The following is a 19528-nucleotide window of genomic DNA, read 5'->3' as shown; positions in this document are numbered from 1 at the left end:
AAATGTCACTCGTGGATGTGGCAAGGCTGTCTAAACACCCATTTTAAATGCCTGGATTATAAAAATGATGTGGCAAGGCAGCTTAAAACCCATTTTTTAAATCTCTGGATTAAAAAAATTACACTCATGGATGTGGCAAGGCTACTTAAAACACATTTTAAATGCCTGGATTAAAAAAAATGTCACTCGTGGAAGTGTCAAAGCAGCTTAAAACCCATTTTAAATCATTGGATTATAAAAATGACACTTGTGGATGTGGCAAGGCTGCTTAAAACACATTTTAAATCCTTGGATTAAAAAAAAAGTCACTCGTTGAAGGGGCAAAGCAGCTTAAAAACCATCTTAAATCCTTAGATTAAAAAATGTCACTCGTGGAAGTGGCAAGGCTGCTTGAAAACTCATTTTAAATCCTTGGATTATAAAATATCACTCGTGGATGTGGCAAGGCTGCTTAAAACCCATTTTAAATGCCTGGATTAAAAAATGTCACTCGTGGATGTGGCAAGGCTGCCTAAAACCTATTTTAAATGCCTGGATTATAAAAATGACGTTTGTGGAAGTGGCAAGGCAGCTTAAAACGCATTTTAAAAGCCTGGATTATAAAAATAACACTCGTAGATGTAGCGAGGCTGTTTGAAAGCCATTTTAAATCCTTAGATTAAAAAATGTCACTCGTGGATGTAGCAAGGCTGCCTAAAACCCATTCAAAATCTCTGGATTATAAAAATGACACTTCTGGGTGTAGCAAGGCTGCTTAAAACCCATTTTAAATGCTTGGATTAATTAAAAAAAGTCACTTTTGTGCCGCCGCGCTGCTGCCCAGGAGGTTTTTGGCCGGCTGTGCCTGCAGGGATGCTGGAAAAGGGAATTTCTGCCTGTGCTTGTGGCAGGAGGTGCTGGGAGGAGGGATGGGGACACAATTCGGGTTTTTCCTTGCAGGTCTGACGATTCCAGCCTGGTGTCCCCCCCAGGTGTGTGATAACATCGCATTTATCCAAGTTTATCTCGTGGTTTGTGATTTCCCACAAAAGAATTGTTGGCAGATCCTCCTTTGGAACGGCTCGGAATTTGGTGTGAATTATTACAGTCAAAATAAACTGAATTTTATAAGGTAATGATGGTTTAAAAGCTCCGTGTGCTTGAGTGAAGTGGACAAAATTAATTATAAACGCAGGATGTGTTTTAATCCCGGTTTATTAGGATCTGTTTCCATGAAATTTCGGGTGCATCACTCAGTGGGCATTTGGTTGATAAATCTGTGGCTTTTGTGTTCATCATCACGAATCAATTTTACTGGAAAACAGAGCTGCAGGTCACGAATTTAAAACAGAATTGAAAGAAATAAAATTGGGTTGAAAGAAAAAAAAATAAATAAAATTAAAGCCCAGATTAAGATAGATGTGTTGGGAAAACCGAGCTTGGTTTGAAAGTTGTGCTTTCAATTCCACACATCCAGACCCGAGAGTGAAATAATTCCGGGGAAAATCCGAATTCAGAGGGAAAATCCCATCCCCGGGCACGGAGAGGCGGAGTCGGGAGGATTTTGTGCCATCTGCTGTCAAGCGAGGGAATTTCAGCCTCAGGAAAAAAAAGAAAAACGCGGCCCCAAACCCCACCACAGTCCGGAGGGAATCTGAAATGGGAAGGGCGCTTGGCATCTTTATTAAATCACCCACGAGTTGTTGCTGTCTGACTTCGGAGAGTTCCGTTTAATGGGAGAAGCAAATTCAAACGCGGTGGTTGTTTGAGCAGCTGGCAGCGCTCAAAACTGAGATTAAAACCAACCAGCCACCCCCAAAATAAAAACAAAAATACAGATGTCACAGGTAATTACAGCTCTTTTTGGCAATGCAGTTATTGGGTTTTTTTAAACAGCATTTTGTTTTCTCTCAAATAAATACAATCTGCTCACGCGACATAAAATAAAACAAAATCCACGATAAACGGAATGATACAACAAGGTGAAAATGAAACAAAAAAAAAAACACCACAAAAGGAAAAGGAGCTGTTGATAACGTCAAGTCTGAAGAGATGTCATGGAGAGAAAGTTCAGAAAATGCTGAAAGAATGAGAAATAATAAAGGAACTGGCTGAGTATTTTCTGTTGTGGGTCATGAAGAGTCCCTGGGGGATGAATTTGAGGAAGTGGGGAGCAGCAAGAAGTGATTCAGAGCCTTGGCAGCCAAGCTGTTAATTAACAGCCACTGCTAATTGCATTTCTTCTGCTCAGTGACACCATCCCTTCTACCTGCGACTTCAAATCATTTCCTCAGCGTCTCTTTTGAAAGAAATGAACCCAAACCACAAACCAAAGCCAATTTTTGGGGATAAAATTTACCATTCTCTTTAAATTCACCAGAATTTCATAGCAGGAGGCCCCTGGCCCCAGCCAGCTTCTATCTGAAACTGCTCTGTGGCAGCGAAAAGGGAAATACCAAATTTTTACTGAAATTATCACAGTCTGGATCCTCATTTTGCATAAAGAAACAAAGCTCTGCTCATTTGAGTGTAATGTCAATTTAATTCTTGTTTTTTTTTTTCCTAAGCCATACATTGCAAATTATTAAAATTAACTTTATTCCTGGCAGATTTGCAGCTTTTTTTTCCCCCTTAATTGTGGAGAGAAGGAAAAACCTGGGAAGTGCTGTTAGAATAAAAGTTGGGATCTGATGCAGCTCACAGTGAAGGAAAAGATTTTGGAAGGCTCAAGTTTAATGTTCTGGGACAAAGCACTGGAGTGACATTAAATCCACATTAATGAGCATTAAATCCACATTAATGGGGTGAAAAGTGAAGCAGCAATTCTTTTGTCTTCTCAATTATAAATGTAAAAGGAACAACATTTTTTCTCTTTTTTTTTCCACCCAAAAAGCCCTTTCAACAAGAGACTGCTTAACACAAAACCCCCAAGAAAACTCAAAATGCTGAAGAAAATAAGATTTTTTTCTCTCTGTGATTCCTGACACCTAATTCGAGCCAAAACTACAATTGTCAAAATATTTCCCAAACATCCAAAAATATATATATATATTTTTAAAAGAAGAGTATTTTAACATCTCCCTCCTCAACCAGAACACCTTTTTTATTTATTTCTATATCAAAGAGCAGCTGACACCACTGAAATTGTGCATTCAGCTTTTGCTCCCTCTCTGTTTCGTGCTCCTAAAAAATCTCCTTTTAATGTCACTCAACTCCAGCAGGATCTGAGATAAATAAATATGAGAACACAACAATATTTCCTGCCCCAATTTTTACACACAAAAAAAAATCTGGAGAATTCACACGCCTCAGCAACCAAATTTTTTTCTCTTTTTTTTTTTTGTGTGATTGTCAAATATTTAATTTTTTTCTTTTTGCATGGAGGAAAACAAGCCAGAAATGCTCTTCAGAATGTCTGTACACAGCCAAAAAATAATTTAAATGACAATTAAAAATGAACCTGACAGCAATAAAACCACACAGGAGTAGGATTTTTTTTTTCCCCTGCCCTGTCCTGAATTTTCTCCCTGACTTTTCAGCTCCATCCCTGCTGTAATAAAGCACCTATGAGTGGCCTAAGGTGTGTCACACAGTCCTAAAAGTAGAAAGAATGGAATTTTTATCCTATGGATTGCGGGAATAGCTGGGGTTTGGCCAGGCTGGGCTCAGGATGGGCTCCAAACTGAGCTCAGCCTCTCTGGGGTTTGCTCCATCCCAGTTGTTTCTCCTTTTTTGGGGTTTGTTCCATCCCAATTGTTTCTCCATCCCAAGTATTTCTCCTCTTTTGGGGTTTCCTCCATCCCAATTTTCTCCTCCTTTGGGTTTTTTTTCCATCCCAATTGTTTCCTCTTTTGGTTTTTGCTCCATCCCAATTGTTTCTTCTTTTTTTGTTTGTTTGTTTGTTGGTTTTTTCCATCCCAATTGTTTCTCCTCATTTGGGTTTTGCTCCATCCCAATTTACTCCTCTTTTTGGGGTTTGCTCCATCCCAATTGTTTCTCCTCTTTTGGGGTTGGTTCCATCCCAATTGTTTCCTCTTTTGGGGTTTGTTCCATCCCAGTTTTCTCCTCTTTTGGGTTTTGCTCCATCCCAATTTACTCCTCTTTTTGGGGTTTGTTCCATCCCAATTTTCTCCTCTTTTGGGTTTTGCTCCATCCCAATTTTCTCTTTTTTTTTTTTTCCATCCCAATTGTTTCTTCTTCTGGGGTTTGCTCCATCCCAATTTTCTCCTCTTTTGGGTTTTTTTTTCCATCCCATTTTTCTCCTCTTTTGGGGTTTGCTCCATCCCAAATTTCTCCCCTTTTGGGAAGCTGGAATTGCAGTTTGTCACTCCCTGGTTGTTGTGGCAGCTTGGGGGAGGCGACACCAGCCCTGCCCAAGGGGGAAATCCAAACCAAGAGGATCCCCACTGTGATCCCAAATTTCTTGGTTACAGATGCAAATTCTCCTCTTCCACTTTCCCCCAAATCCCAACCTTTCCCTCCTTGGATAAATACATCAAATGCTGTTCCTAAATTGAAATGTGCTGGGGTTTTTTAAGGTGTTTTGTCTTTATGACAGGTGGCACTTGGGAATGAAGGGTGAGGAAGCAAAGCACTCAGAATCCCATAGAATCCCACAGAATTCCAGCAGCTTTTCCACCCCATCATTCCTGGGAATCCCTGCACAATCTCCCCAGGGCTGCCCAAGGGACACGGAGCCACTCCTGGTGAAGGGCCAGCACAAAAATCCCAATATAAAAGGGGAAAAAAAAACCCCTTTTCCAAAGCCTTCTGAAGGGAATTGAAACAGCACAAACCTGTGGACACAGGTGGGTTTCAATAACCAAAATAAAGGACTAAAAACCCAAATCTGAACTTCCCAAATCCCTCAGATTTGGTTGGAAAAGGCTTCTTTTATTCCCACTTCAAAGAGATCCCTCCCAGCTTCTGTTGTGCTGACTTTTGATGCTCAAACCTCACCTGTAAGTGATGTGAAATTCGGAATTTTCCTCTGAGCCAGAATTTTCCTGAATATCAACCAATCTCTTATTTTCCTTAATATCAACCAAAATCTCTTATTTTCTTTAGTATCAACCAAAATCTCTTATTTTCTTTAATCCAACCCATCTCTGCACAACATCCAGCGCATTTTGAGCACTCAGAGGAGAGGAATAACCTGGTGCAGCCTGCAGAGGCAACCCTGGACTCATTTCCAGCCTTGGGGAAGGAAGTAAACTCCTTTGATTTTTCTGGAAGGTGCTGAGGGTTTGGGGGTTGTGCTGACTTTTGATGTTCAAACCTCACCTGTAAGTGATGTGAAATTTGGAATTTTCCTCTGAGCCAGAATTTTCCTTAATATCAACCAACCTTTATTTTCCTTAATACCAACCAATCTCTTATTTTCCTTAATATCAACCAATCTCTTATTTTCCTTAATATCAACCCATCTCTGCACAATACCCAGCACATTTTGAGCACTCAAGAGGAGAGGAATAACCTGGTGCAGCCTGCAGAGCCAACCCTGGACTCATTTCCAGCCTTGGGGAAGGAAATAAATTTTTGATTTTTTTCTGGCAGGTGCTGAGGGTTTGGGGGCTGGGAGTGGAGCAAGCACGAGGTGCTGAACAAGGCTGCAGACACTTTGCAAAAATAGCAGTGAGAAAACAACCCCAGCATCCTGCCTGACACAGTCTCATTGTCCCTACAGCGAAAGTGTCACCAGAGCTCCTTCAAGGCGAGGAAACCAACCCAGAGCTGTGCAAGAGCCTCGAGCTGTGTTTTAATTTATTCCCCCCCCTCAAACCAGCCCGTTTTGTTGTAAACGAGCTGATTTACAGCCCATTTAAATGCAAAAAGATTTTTTGCAGGGCTGTGGCTGTGTGAGATGTGCGGGACAGGTGAGGAGGGGTTTTCCTGCTGGCAATAAAACACAAGGAAGGAGAAGAAGAAGAAGAGGAAGAAGAGACGTTCTCCAGCGCTGGGAAGGGCTGTCCTTGCTGGCTGCTCCCTACTCCTGCAGGAGGGTTTCTCTCCAGTTAAAGCCTCCAGTTGGTCCATGAGTGAGAGGGAGGATGGGAGGGTCTGTGAGCTGCCACACACCAGTGTCCCCCAGCTCTTCACAGGAGCAAAAGCCCAGGTAGGGAATCTGCGAGGAGAGAGGAGGTGATAACGGGACCAGGAAAATGCTAAAGATAGATTCTGAAAATCTATCTAGGGTTTGTGGGTACCAGGGGCTGTGCAGAGAGCCCCAAACCCCTCCAGCACAGCGAGCAGGGCACTTCAGCCCTACAGCGCTTCCCCTGCCCACCTAAAGAGATGTTCACCAGCAAAAGGCTGGAAATTATTGTGGGGTTTTATTTCCTCTCCTTTCCTGCCCTCTGCAGAGGCTCCCTGGGATATTCAGGGCTCATCTGGGAACCTCTGCTCCAGCAGATTCCCACTTGTTTTTGTCCCTGCTGGCCCTCACCTTTCGGACCATCTGTACAAAATCCTTGGAGTTCTGGGGTGACAGCCCCTGGAGCTGGCAGGTGCAGGCCTCCAGGGAGGATGCATGAGCCACGATCAGGATGTTATTTCCTGAAACAGAATGAGAAACACAGCCTGAGGGGGGACCCAAAGCCAGGTTTAGGGGCTGGTGCCCCAGATCAAGCAGCCTTTTAAAACATTTTGTCCTATAACAACACATCAAGCTGTGAATCGTCACATTCACATTTTCTGAAAAATCCCTTTGCCCAGGATTTTTCTCTTGGGAAGCTGAGAAGCCTCAGAGAAAAAGGAAACAATAATTATCTGATTTGCTTCTCCTGTGTTTTGCTGCTGTGGAATGTGTTTGGAGATTGTTTCATGTGAATTGTTTTGACTCATTGGCCAATCAGTGCCAAGCTGTGTCAGGACTCTGGAGAGAGTCACGAGTTTTCATTATTATCTTTTTAGCCTTCTATAATATCCTTTCTGTATTCTTTAGTATAGTTTAGGATTCTTTAATATAATATAGACAATAAAATAATAAATTAGCTTTCTGAGTCAGATTCATCATTCCTCCCTGCCACGGGGCACCCCACAAAAACAAGAGTGAATGAAGGGGAAAATGGGATTTGTTAACATGTTTAGAGCATTTCTCAATTTTCAGGGTAGTGCTTAACTCACTCCTACTTGGTTTGAAAATGCTTTCTGGAGAAAACAAGAATTCCAGTGAGATTTCAGCTGTGCTGGGAAGCAGACGCTTTTTGCCTACGCAAAAATTAATTCCTGTTACAACAAACACTTTAATTTCACTCGCTGGCTTTGCACAGTGGCAGCTTTGCATTTCCATTTCCGAGATCCTTCACAAGCAATGCCCCACTGTGCTTCTGAATTTTGTGTGCAAATCATTAAAATCAAAGCTTAGAATGCAGACACGTCAGTGAGAGGAAATCAGTGAAAACAGCAGATTTAGTGATTCTTAGAATGTCCTGGATCAACAAGAACAGCTAGGGGTTTAAAAAAAATTTTAATTTTGTGTTTGGAGAAATGTTCTAAGGTCTTTATGGGAATATAATGTAGAGGAGGAGCTTGGACAGGGGAGGGAGAATGCCCCATTTAGTGCTGAGAACACACAGCAGAGGGCAAATAATTCATTTATTCCCTTGGGAATAAATTCCTGTCATTCCAATGGGATCCCTAAAATAAAATAATTGTGCTATTTAACTTTATGGACCTCTCTTGTAAAGTGATGTATCTGAAAAATAATTCATTTATTCCCTTGGGAATAAATTCCTATCACTCCAGTGGGTCAGGATCCCTAAAAAATATCGCTATTTAACTTTCTGGCCCTCTCTTGTAGGAGGAGTTTATCTGAAATTATAGCTCAGGACTTCCCAATGCTTCTGGGAGAGAAGATGAGAGATTCAGGGCTGGGAATTCATCCCCTAAGAGGGAAAGATTTCAGGATTATTGGAATTGCCATGCCCACTGCAGCACTCACTCACCTTTGCCTTTACATTCACTGATGATTTCCTTCGTTACTTGGTAGCTCCTGCTTATGTAGGAGTCGTAAGACTCGGAAACCACCAACTTGCTGACAGGAATATGAGGTCTGCAAAGAGAAAAACACACCCAGGGAATTGTAAAAATAAAAGAGTTCTAACTGACTGCAAGGTCTGGGAGGAGAAAAACACACACAGGGAATTATAAAAATAAAGAATTCCAGCTGTAAGGTCTGTGCAACCTCCATGATCAGGAGGAAGTGCCAGTGACGTGGGAAATTTGGTTTATAATAAGCCAAAATTTATTTTATATGTATATTTTATACATAATTATATTTATATAATTTATATATAAATATCTAGAAATAATATCTATTGTATCATATATTTATCTGTATATTTCATATGATATATATTATATAATTTTCAAGTCACATATATATATTCTATATATATTATATAGCATTTTCAGGTCATATATATATTTATAGATAGTATTTAATAAATGTATATGCACATATATATGTACATACATATATATACATATATACACATATACACACACATATATATATACATATAAATATATAAAAATATATATTTATATATAATTTTCAGGTCATATATATAGTATATATATATTTATTGATATTATTTAATAAATGTATATACACATACATATATACATATATATATATACGCAAATATAAAAAATAAAAAATTTAAAAATATATAAATTATATAAAATATATATTTATATATAATTTTCAGGTCATATATATCATATAATATATATTTTTATAGATACTATTTAATATATCTATATACACATACATATATATATATACACACACACATATATATAAAAATAAAAATATATTAAAAATATATAGAAATATATAAAGAATATATAATTTCAGGTCATGTTCAGCACAGCAGCCTGGAGCCTGCTCCCAGTTTCTCTGGGACCCTGAGCAGCTCTCCCAGCCCGTGGCTGATGTTCACCCTAAGCAGAGTTTGGTCCTGTGTCACAGACATCTTTTTCACTAAAAACCCTTTCTTAGGATTTTTCCTGCTGAAGCTGAGAAGTTTCAGCGACAAAATGTAAACAATAATTATCTGCTGCTGTGGAATGCAACAGGTCCATCTGGATTGGCCCATCTTGGATGTTTATAGTTAATGGCCAATCAAGGGCCAAGCTATCTCGGACAGAGTCCGAAAGAGCTGCTTTTGTTATCATTCTTTTCCTTTCTATTCTTAGCTTAGCTCAGCCTTCTGAGGAAACCTTTCCTTTCTATTTTCTTTTTAGTATAGTTGCAATGTAATATATATATATATATATCATAAAATAATAAATCAAGCCTTCTGAAACATGGAGTCAACATTCTCGTCTCTTCCCCAATTCAAGAATCTTTGTGACCACTGGCACAGTCCTGCACGCCCGGAGCAGCCGCAGCCCTTGGTACCTGTAGGTTGTGTCCACGCTGAGCGTGGCTGCAGCCAGGTCTGCGGGGGGGATCCAGGCGGGCAGGGAGCTCCCCGACACCCACTTGGTCCATTCAAACAGGCCGGGCTCCACCCGGATCTTCAGGCTGTTCTCCTGCTGCATGCCTGGGACACACAGACAGGGGGGCAGGCAGCACGGGGGAGGAACACAGCAGCTTTAATCCTTCAGTTATCTGTGAATTTATTGGGTTTTTCTACAGAAAATTAAGTGTTTTTTCAATATATGCCCTACAATTGATTCGTAAATAATGAAAAGTTATTAAAATAAAAAATATTCATTAAGAAAGTTAAAGAGAATTAAATTTATTTCTGGTATATGGTCCATTCAAACAGGTCAGGCCCCACCCGGATCTTCAGGCTGTTCTCCTGCTGCATGCCTGGGAAACAGGGACAGGGGCCAGGCAGCACGGGGCAGGAACAGAAGAGCTTAATGCTTCAGGTATCTGTGAATTTATTGTTTTTTCTACAGAAAATTAAGTGTTTATTCAATATATGCCCTACAATGTATGGCCGACAATTGATTTGTAAATAATGAAAAGTTATTAAAATAAAAAAATATTCATTAAAAAAGTTAAAGAGAATTAAATTTATTTCTGGTATATGGTCCATTCAAACAGGTCAGGCCCCACCCGGATCTTCAGGCTGTTCTCCTGCTGCATGCCTGGGACACACAGACAGGGGGGCAGGCAGCACGGGGGAGGAACACAGCAGCTTTAATCCTTCAGTTATCTGTGAATTTATTGGGTTTTTCTACAGAAAATTAAGTGTTTTTTCAATATATGCCCTACAATTGATTCGTAAATAATGAAAAGTTATTAAAATAAAAAAATATTCATTAAAAAAGTTAAAGAGAATTAAATTTATTTCTGGTATATGGTCCATTCAAACAGGCCAGGCCCCACCCGGATCTTCAGGCTGTTCTCCTGCTGCATGCCTGGGAAACAGGGACAGGGGCCAGGCAGCACGGGGCAGGAACAGAAGAGCTTAATGCTTCAGGTATCTGTGAATTTATTGTTTTTTCTACAGAAAATTAAGTGTTTATTCAATATATGCCCTACAATGTATGGCCGACAATTTGTTCGTAAATAATTAAAAATTATGAAAATAAAAAATATTCATTAAAAAAGTTAAAGAGAATTAAATTTATTTCTGGTATATGGTCCATTCAAACAGGCCAGGCCCCACCCGGATCTTCAGGCTGTTCTCCTGCTGCATGCCTGGGACACACAGACAGGGGGCAGGTGGCACAGGGGAGGAACAGAGCAGCTTTAATGCTTCAGGTATTTGCCAATTTATTATTTTTCTATAGGAAATGAAGTGTTTATTTCACGTACGCCCTAGAATTGATTTGTAAATAAATTTAAAAATATGAAAATCAAAAACTGTTCATTAAAAATTAAATTAAATTAAACAATTCATTTAAAAAATAAATTTAGATTTAATTTTTTGATTAAAAATTAAAAATAATTAAATTTATGTGATGTATATGGTCCACTCGAACAGGCCGGGCTCCACCTGGATCTTCAGGCTGTTCTCCTGCTGCATGCCTGGGACACAGGGACAGGGGCCAGGCAGCACAGGGGAGCAATCAATTAATTGATTTTCTATAGAAAATTAAGTGTTTAATGTATTTATTTGATGTTTTAATAATTAAATAATTATCAAAATAAAAATATATTATAAAAATCAAAAATAATTAAATTTATTTAATGAATTCCCTACAATACATACGTTGTATATAATGTATTGTAGGGAATGTCAAGCTCTGGCTGGCAGCTGGTGCAATTACAAAAGGGCTCCTTATATATTGTGCTGATAAAAAATATATTGCTATGGAAATAATGATTGCCATTCACTTATTATATAATAATAATAATTTAATTGTAAGAATATAATATAAAATTATAATAATATAACAATATATTAATATAATAATATAATAATAAATATTACATATATATAATATTATTCCTATGGAAATAATTATTACCATTACTTTAATATATAATAAAAATTAATTAAATTATAATAATATAACATAAAATTATGATATAATAATATCATAAGAGAAAAAAATGAAAATGAAATAGAATAATAAGGAATATAATAACATATACTGTAATAATACAATATAATAATTAATTCAATAATAAAATTAATACTAATTACCATTCCCCATGGACTTAGGTCCATGTTTTGTCTCTCTTTGTCAGAGTTTTCTGCAGCACATGAGGAGACTCCAGCCTGTCCCCTGTGGCTCTTACCTTTCAGGATGTTGTGGGCTGTCTGCACGCAGCGCAGCGATGGCGAGCTGTAGATGTAGTCTACAATGGTGTTGGTTTCTAGCAAGGCTTCACCTGCAAGAAAGTGTCCCCTCAGAGCCTCAAATGCCACCAGCAAAGTGTCCTTGGACCCATTCATTGCCACCAGGAAAGTGTGCCCTCAAACCCCTTTAATTCTCCACAAAATGTGTCCTGGGACCCCTTTACTGCCACCAGCAAAGTGTGTCCTCAAACCCTGTTAATGCCACCAGCAAAGAGTCCTTGGACCCCTTTAATGTCACAAATTGTGTGTCCTTGGACCCCATTAGCAAAGTGTGTCCTTGAACCCTTTTAATGCCACCAGCACTGTGTCCTCAAACCCTCTTAATGCCACCAACAAAGTGTCCTCAGACCCTGTTAATGCCACCAGCAAAGCGTGTCCTCAAACCCCTTTAGTTCCCCACAAAATGTGTCCTTGGACCCCCTTAATGCCACCAGGAAAGTGTGTCCTCAAACCCTTTTAATGCCACCAGAAAAGTGTCCTCAGACCCTGTTGATGCCACAAGCAAAGTGTCTTTGGAGCTGTTAATGCCACCCAAAGTGTTCTTGTCCCCTGAGTGCCACCAGCAAAGTGTCCTTGGAGCTGTTAATGCCACCCAAAGTGTCCTTGTCCCCTGAGTGCCACCAGCAAAGTGTCCTTGGAGCTGTTAATGCCACCCAAAGTGTGTCCTTGTCCCCAGCACTTACCCACGAGCCTGGCCTGGGTGCAGCCCAGGACGGTGATGGGAGCATCCTTTTCATAATCCCTGAAACCACCACTCCTCTGAGGTAAGTTGTGAGGCATGTTCAGGTTGCTGCGCATGTACCTGCCTGCAGGGAGAGGTGCCAAGCTGCAATTATCCCCCCAGGCAGAGGCAGCACCATCACACCTGATTTTCCCCTCTCCCACCACCTCAGCTCGGCTGTGCAGGTCCTGCCTAAGCCTGGCTCATGAGCAGGTTTTTTTTCCCCATGTAAATCCATCAGAAATTTCACAAAATTAAATTGAACACCTCTCACCAGCTCAAAATCAGCCCAGAATGTTGCTAAGGTTTTAATTTATTTTTTTTTAAAGGACTGATTTCCCCAAAGGAATATCATTTCTATCCCACAACAAATATTACACTTTTACAGGAGGTTGGAATATCAGAACTCTTAAGTCATAGGGAGTTGTGAAATCATCCTTTCACCACAAGGTTTTGAATAGAGCAATGATTTTAGGACAGATTTCTGATCACTCTAAGGCCAACACAGCCTGAAGTTATAATTTGTTCACTAGTCTGAAACCCGAGCATAACACTGGGTTGAAAATACCAATTTAAGCCCCAAAAAACCACTCTGAGCAGAGTTATTTTCATTTAACAAGTGAATGGCTCCATTTCATGAGAGCCAGCAGTGCACAATTTTTCTTTGATGGCAGCAAATGTTTTCATTGAACACATTGAACACAACACCATGACTGCATTTTCTCTTTGGTGATGTAACTGTAATCACTCCTGTGATGTTTTCCCAAATATTGCCAAATGGAGTATTTCCTCCCTGCATGGCTTGCTGCTGCTGGCTGCACAAAAATCATCATTTTGTGTTAAAACCCAAAGCTTCCAGCAGGCAGTGGCCACTTCTCCTTCCTCCATGAAATCCTGGGATACCCCCAGATAACAATAAAGGTGAATAACAAAAATAAAAGTGAATAACAAAGGGCAGAACACTTCAAAGTTCCAGCAGCAAAGGCTCCACTTTAATATTAGAGCCTACTTTTGATCCAATTTTCCAAGTTATTATGTTTTATTCTAATTGGCTAGAATAAAACTAACTAAATTATTAGAAGAAATTCTAACTTTCTTGCCACTCAGTTCATTGGTTGGAAGGTGCTGGTGTGTGTATGTGCTAAGACTCTCTCTTTACACAGGCGTTTACACTTTTTCTTTGTGGATTTCTTCATTTTCACAGATACAAACTGCCTTTTGACAAGAACCGATTGTTGTGTAAACCCATTCTCATGGTTCTTTTCCATGGGAACTTAACAGGCTACCTGTTCATTGAGCTGAAATAGCAAGGCCTGACTTTATAACGTGGAAAATGTTTTGCAGTGGCTTCTGTGAGCCAGAGAGGGGTTTGATAAGAGGATCTCTGAAAGAATTTTCTACATTTTTCTTTCATACAGAAAGAATTTTCTGTCATTGGCACAGAAACCAAGAAAGAAAGAAGGATAAATAAGAGAAACCTGCAACTGCCTTGTCCACTGAGCACTTTGTTTGTTTTTCCTGACCAATGAGTAAACTGAAGAGTTTTTTAAGAATGTATAAAAAGCCTCCATGCTGTAATAAAAACAGGTTTGAAACCTTGTGAAAATGGAGTGTTGTGACCATCTCAAATACGACACTACAAGGCATTTTTTAAATAAGTTTTTACCCTACATGCAACACCCTGGGCTCACCTTTGGCATCGAAGCACTGGGACAGCCAGTACTTCCCAAAAACCACATCCATCCTCTCTCCATGCCTGCACACGAACAGGCAGCGCTTCTGAGGGCCCGGCTGGCTGCTTATCCTCAGGGGCTGATGTTGGGGAAGATGAAACAGGAAAGCCTTATCAATATGATTGTCTGGCAAAAGATTTTGAGAATATGGAAACTATAAGCGAGATTGAAATGAAAGCAAGCTTTGAGATCCCTCAGTTACTGAACAACTGGGAAAACAATGGTGTGGCTGGCTGAAGGTGATCCCCTTCTGATGGAACAACACCCTCTGCTTGCAGACAGCTCCAAGGGTCAGAGCAGACCCTGCAGCTTGGCAGAAGGGGGCCCAAAGAGGAGTTTTTAGGGTTTAAAATGTAACACAAGATGGTAATGTAATGATTCTTATAGGCTGTATGTAAATGCTGTAGGATTTGTATCTTGTACTAGATTGGTTAGCGAGAATTAGAATATTCAACACAGAAGAAGATTTATTGTGTTGTAACGGGAACCTCGCTCTCTTACCCTTTTGCTCTCTCACCCTCTCATCCTTTCTCCCTCTCTCTTCTCTCAGGCCTGCTCCAGCTGTGGCTGGCAGCTCCCAGCAGGGCCCTGCACCCAGGCCCTTTGCAATAAACCACAAGTTCCAAAAGGCTCTGGCACCCAGGCCTTTTGCAATAACCCACAAGTTCCAAGACCAGAATAAGATTTATTGTATTTTAACGGGAACCTCGCTCTCTCATCCTCTTTACCTCTCTTTACCTCTCTCTCTTCTCTCAGCCTGCTCTGAGCTGTGGCTGGCAGCTCCCAGCAGGGCCCTGCACCCAGGCCCTTTGCAATAAACCCCAAATTCCCAGCCCTGGCTGCAGAGATCTCTCGTCTCTGTCCATCCCGACTGTCCCACCCCTGACACTCCTACAGGCTGCATGGGAATTGATGCCTTCAGTTGGAGCTTTTATATTCTCCACATTCTGCACTGCATTGGTGTGTGACTCTGAGCTCCATACAAAGTGTCAGCAGCTCTCCTCACAGCTCAGTCCCACAGAACAATCCTTGTCCAGACCCAGAACCAAGGACACCACTGCAGCTTCAGCCCAAAAAGTGCAAACAACAGGGACTTGAGCAACAAACAACAGAAAATTGAACAACACAGAGCAAACTGGGACAGCATAACCTGAGCTGGAATTGGATAATTAACCCAATATGGAAATGGACCAAAACTTATAAAAGTGTGAAAACTCATGACCTGCCATCCATCTTGGGTGTAGCCCAAGGGCTGGGCTCTTGTACAGCCCAAGGCGTGTCCTTTAAAAAATAAATTAATAAATAATCCTTTTAATAAATCCCCACTTTATTCCTTTATCTCTGTCCAGCCTCTGTCCCAGGCATCAAAGTGCCAGCAGGTTTGACCTTCAGCAGAGTGCACACACACCTGAGCAGGCCACAGGAGCCAGCAGCAGGCTCCTCCTGCTTTGCCCTTGTGCAAACATCCCAGGGAAGGCTGCAGGATTTATTGCTTCGATGGGTTTGTGGGGCTCTTTGGGAGTTTATAATCCTGCTATATTTATCTATACATATAATCCTGGTACATTTACATTTATTATAGGTGCTGTAAAGCTGCTGAGGGGGCAGAGGATGGGGTCCTGCCACCCCAGCTGAAGAGGCAGTTTGGGGATGCGGTTGTGTCATTAAAAACTCTGTAACTTGTGCTGTAGGGAGTGAAAAGATAAACTTTTGGGGAAAATCCATTCAGTGGAAGGTTGTCCCTAATGATTTCTGGCTGTGGGTCCCTACCTGCACGTTCTGGCAGATGATGGTGAGAGGCCCAGCGTCCCCTGGCCCTTGGTCTTCCTGCTGCCTTCTCTCCAGAGCTCCATCAGCAAAGGCTTGGAGGGATGGGCAAGATGTGGTGTTCAGGATGGAGTAGGACCTGCCAAAAATAGAAAAGCATTGTCTTTGGGAATGGTTTTTGTGCTCTCAGGACGTTTCTGTAGCCTCCAGGAGCCGGTGGTAATTACTGTTGTAATTATTTCATTATTATTTGGGGTTTAATGCTGCCCTGAGAGCACCTTGCCAGGTGATGCACACATGTGAGGAGACGATTCCATCTCCATGGGCCGTTTCCTTAGGAACAATTCACAGAACAATTCCCAAAGTTTGCCCTGGGAGGCTCTCTCCACCCTGGAATGGAAAATGCCAGGACCCTCCTGATGACCACAGGATGCTCACTAACATCACCTGGGGACCTGCCCATGTCACTGACCGTGGATTTGTGGTCCCAAGTTTGGGAATTAATGGCTGCAGGGAGTTTGCACTCATTTCTAGCACAAGCTGTGGCTTCAGCAGGAAGCTGGGGCCTCTCCCTGGGCAGGTTTCAGGGTTTCTGGGCCCAAAAGAGCTTCTCCCCCTGCTGCTCCTGCAGTTTTAAGTGCTGCCTATTCCCCTTCCCACCTGCTTGGGAATTTATTCCCCCCAGTGCCTCCTGTTATGTGCAGCCAAAGGGATTTAACAGAGCCCACTCTCCCTGCAGGGCCGTGCCTAATGATGGCCCCTCTGAATAAAGCTCTTATTCCCACATATTCAAGGACTTTGGCCAAAACCCTGGGGACTAAAATGTGACAGGCAATTACAGAAGCTGCCTCGACCCTCTGCTGACTCAGTTACCTCTGCTTAGTCATTAAAAAAAAAAAGAACATTATCAGGTAATGGATGTGGTCATTTACTCTGACAAAAAGAGTTGCCAGAGCTGGCACTTTTCAGTGCCTTAAATACAGCAGGAGCTGCTTCCTGATAGCAGCAGTTAGGATAAAATCTCACAGGGGTTTCACAGCTGGTAAAACAGCCCCGAGTGACTCTGCCAGTGGGACAAAAATAGGTCACCTGCGTGAGTTATTTGATTTAAAGGAGGAAAAAACCCACTATGATGTTGGTCCTGATCTATTATCTGCTGAATCAGGGTGCAAGGATGACACTGAGCTGCTGGATTGTTCCTGAGTTCCCAACAGGGGCTGGCACTGCCCTGAGGAATTGTTCCCCCCGTTGGCCAAATGCAGGTGGAGCATTGGAGTCAGCACTGATCCATCCTCAGTGACCCCAGGACTCGAATGTCCCAGTGTGAGCAGAATCTCAGTGTGAACAGAATCTCAGTTCTCACTTAGGACCCATCCCTATTCTGTCCAAAGGGAATTTCTCCCAGCTGTCAGTCCTTCCTCCCATTCAATCCCTTTCCTGCCTTGTCCATATGACATTTTTTAAGGACACTGGTCTGGAGAATACCACGGATTTTTTGGTTTCCCCACTTCCCTTTGCCCCCAGGAGCTGCCACACAATTTCGGAGCCTTTCTTTCTCTCTGAGCCTTTTAATAAAGGCCACAAAGGCTTCACCATCTGTTTATAGATGCAGGATTTGCTGGGAATGGTGATGAGGCAGAGGCAAACTCTGTGTGCTGGAGAAGAGCCACCAGCCTGTCTCCAGTGCTGCTGGAAATCACAAACTGCTGAGGCTGCTCCAGCTTAGTCATCTCCTAAGGACAGGTCATTGTTTGGAGGCTTTTCCCCAAAAACTCTGGTTCCATCTCCTGCCTTCCAGATGGTGCCTTGTCTCCCCTGCTCTGGCAGGGATAAATGAGGGGTGAATGATTTCAGGAGTTCTGTTTAATGAATTCTGTTTAATGAATTCTCACCAAAATCAAGAGGCATAACCCTATTCAAAAGGTGAGGGCTGCATTCTCACTGAAGCCAACAACAAGCTCCTAAAAGTCTTGCTAAATATCCTAAAGAATTTTCCTGATCCAAAGTCCTTCCCAGCAGGGAATTATGCAGGGAAGATGTCTCTTCCCAAATTAACTCTCAAATTTACACCTTGCTGATGGCAGGCCCACCCCAGAGGTGCCTGCACAGCAGTGTCTCCAGCAGCCATCTGCTGCAGCTCCATCAGCCTGCGAGGCACAAAGAGCTGCTGCAACATCTCAGCTGCAAAAATCACCTTGTCCTCTAACCCCATGCTAAGGGAGAGCATCTGCTGCTCCTTGGCTGATGAGATGAGGCTCTGTGTGCCAGCTCCTTCCCCTCAGTGCCCTTCTCAGCGTCCCTCCTCGCTGCCCCAGGTGAAATCCCAGCTGCTGCTCCTGCCTTAAGTTGGAGCTTTTATATTTTCCAGATTCTGGAAAATATAAAACCCACGTATTTTCTGGATTCTGCCTTAGTGTGTGACTCTGAACTTTATATAAAGTGGCAGCAAGTTCTCCTCACAGCTCACAGAACAATCCTTGAACAATCCTTGAACAATCCTTGTCCAGCCCCAGAACCAAGGACGCCGCTGCAGCTTCAGCCCAAAAAATGCAAACAACAGGGAATGGAGGAGAGCAAACTGGGAAGGTGGGACTGCATCACCTGGAGCTGGAATTGGACAATTAACCCAATATGGAAATGGACCAAAACTTATAAAAATGTGAAAACTCATGACCTGGGGTCCATCTTGGGTGTAGCCTTGGTCAGGCTCCTGTACAGCCCAAGGTGTGCCCTTTAAAACCCTTTTAATAAATCCTTCCTTTATGTCTTTAACTGTGCCCAGCTTCTGTTCCAGGCAGCCTCCCAAGGCATCCCCGAGCCCATTTTGCAGCTGTGGAAAGGGGAGGAGCAGCCTGACCTACCCATGGAACACCCAGGTGCCACATTCATCCGCCTTGGTGATGTAGTTCTCAGGCAGCAGCCCCGAGCAGCCAGTGGCAAGGGAAATGCCATAAATCCAGCCCTCACTCGTGCTGCTTTGCTCCACTGGGGACATGAAAATGAAATCCCCTGGCACCAGCTCCAGCTCGTCGTCGTTCTGGGGGGTGTAGGGGTAGATCACTTGCAGAGTCTGGGGGAGAAAAAGCACAAAATGTTGTTAATGTCACATCAAACGGGCCCCCAGCTGGGTAATAATTAGCATCGACTCCAATGAATAATAATCTTTATTAAGAAACCCATTGCTCTTTTTTATATTCTAGTTTGCTACAGTGGATTTGATTGGTGCTTTAGTTAAAACACCTATAACCCCTGGCTAATTAAGGAACCACCCTTTGGTAAGCAAATCCCCATAACACATTCCACGTGTGCACAACACCAGCAATAGTCAGCAAGCGAAGATAAGAATTGTTTCTCATTCTTTTCTCTGATCTTCTCACAGCCTTTCCCAGAATGATACCTGGGAAAGTTGTGTTTTTCTCTGTGGCCAGAGAGCTGCTGCAATGCCACCCTGCAGCAGGGCAGTGGTTTTTTGGGGTGATGATTTATTAAAATATGGATATTGATCCAGTACCAATATCCAAAAACTCTCTAACTAAAAGTTTGAAGTTAGAAAG

General features: G+C 42.0%; 1 protein-coding gene across 2 annotated transcripts in view; it reads right to left on the bottom strand.

Moving 5' to 3' along the window:
- Positions 1–2541: 2541 nt before the first annotated feature.
- The window catches only part of UBASH3B (ubiquitin associated and SH3 domain containing B), a 75599-nt gene continuing 58612 nt past the window's right edge, over positions 2542–19528 (bottom strand). For both annotated transcript variants that reach the window (XM_030964875.1, XM_030964876.1), the window contains exons 6-14: positions 18836–19044; positions 15978–16113; positions 14166–14286; positions 12437–12559; positions 11693–11785; positions 9389–9533; positions 7926–8032; positions 6425–6534; positions 2542–6103 (exon numbers count right to left, since the gene is read on the bottom strand). In XM_030964875.1, coding sequence (XP_030820735.1) covers positions 5966–6103; positions 6425–6534; positions 7926–8032; positions 9389–9533; positions 11693–11785; positions 12437–12559; positions 14166–14286; positions 15978–16113; positions 18836–19044 — 1182 coding nt within the window. In that variant the 3' untranslated portion in view covers positions 2542–5965. The remainder of the gene's footprint in view (positions 6104–6424; positions 6535–7925; positions 8033–9388; positions 9534–11692; positions 11786–12436; positions 12560–14165; positions 14287–15977; positions 16114–18835; positions 19045–19528) is intronic.

Source organism: Camarhynchus parvulus, chromosome 24 (genome assembly GCF_901933205.1).
Source record: "Camarhynchus parvulus chromosome 24, STF_HiC, whole genome shotgun sequence".
NCBI classification, from domain to species: domain Eukaryota; kingdom Metazoa; phylum Chordata; class Aves; order Passeriformes; family Thraupidae; genus Camarhynchus; species Camarhynchus parvulus.
Note: the sequence above shows the minus strand (reverse complement) of the source record. Positions and strands in the feature narration are given on the sequence as shown.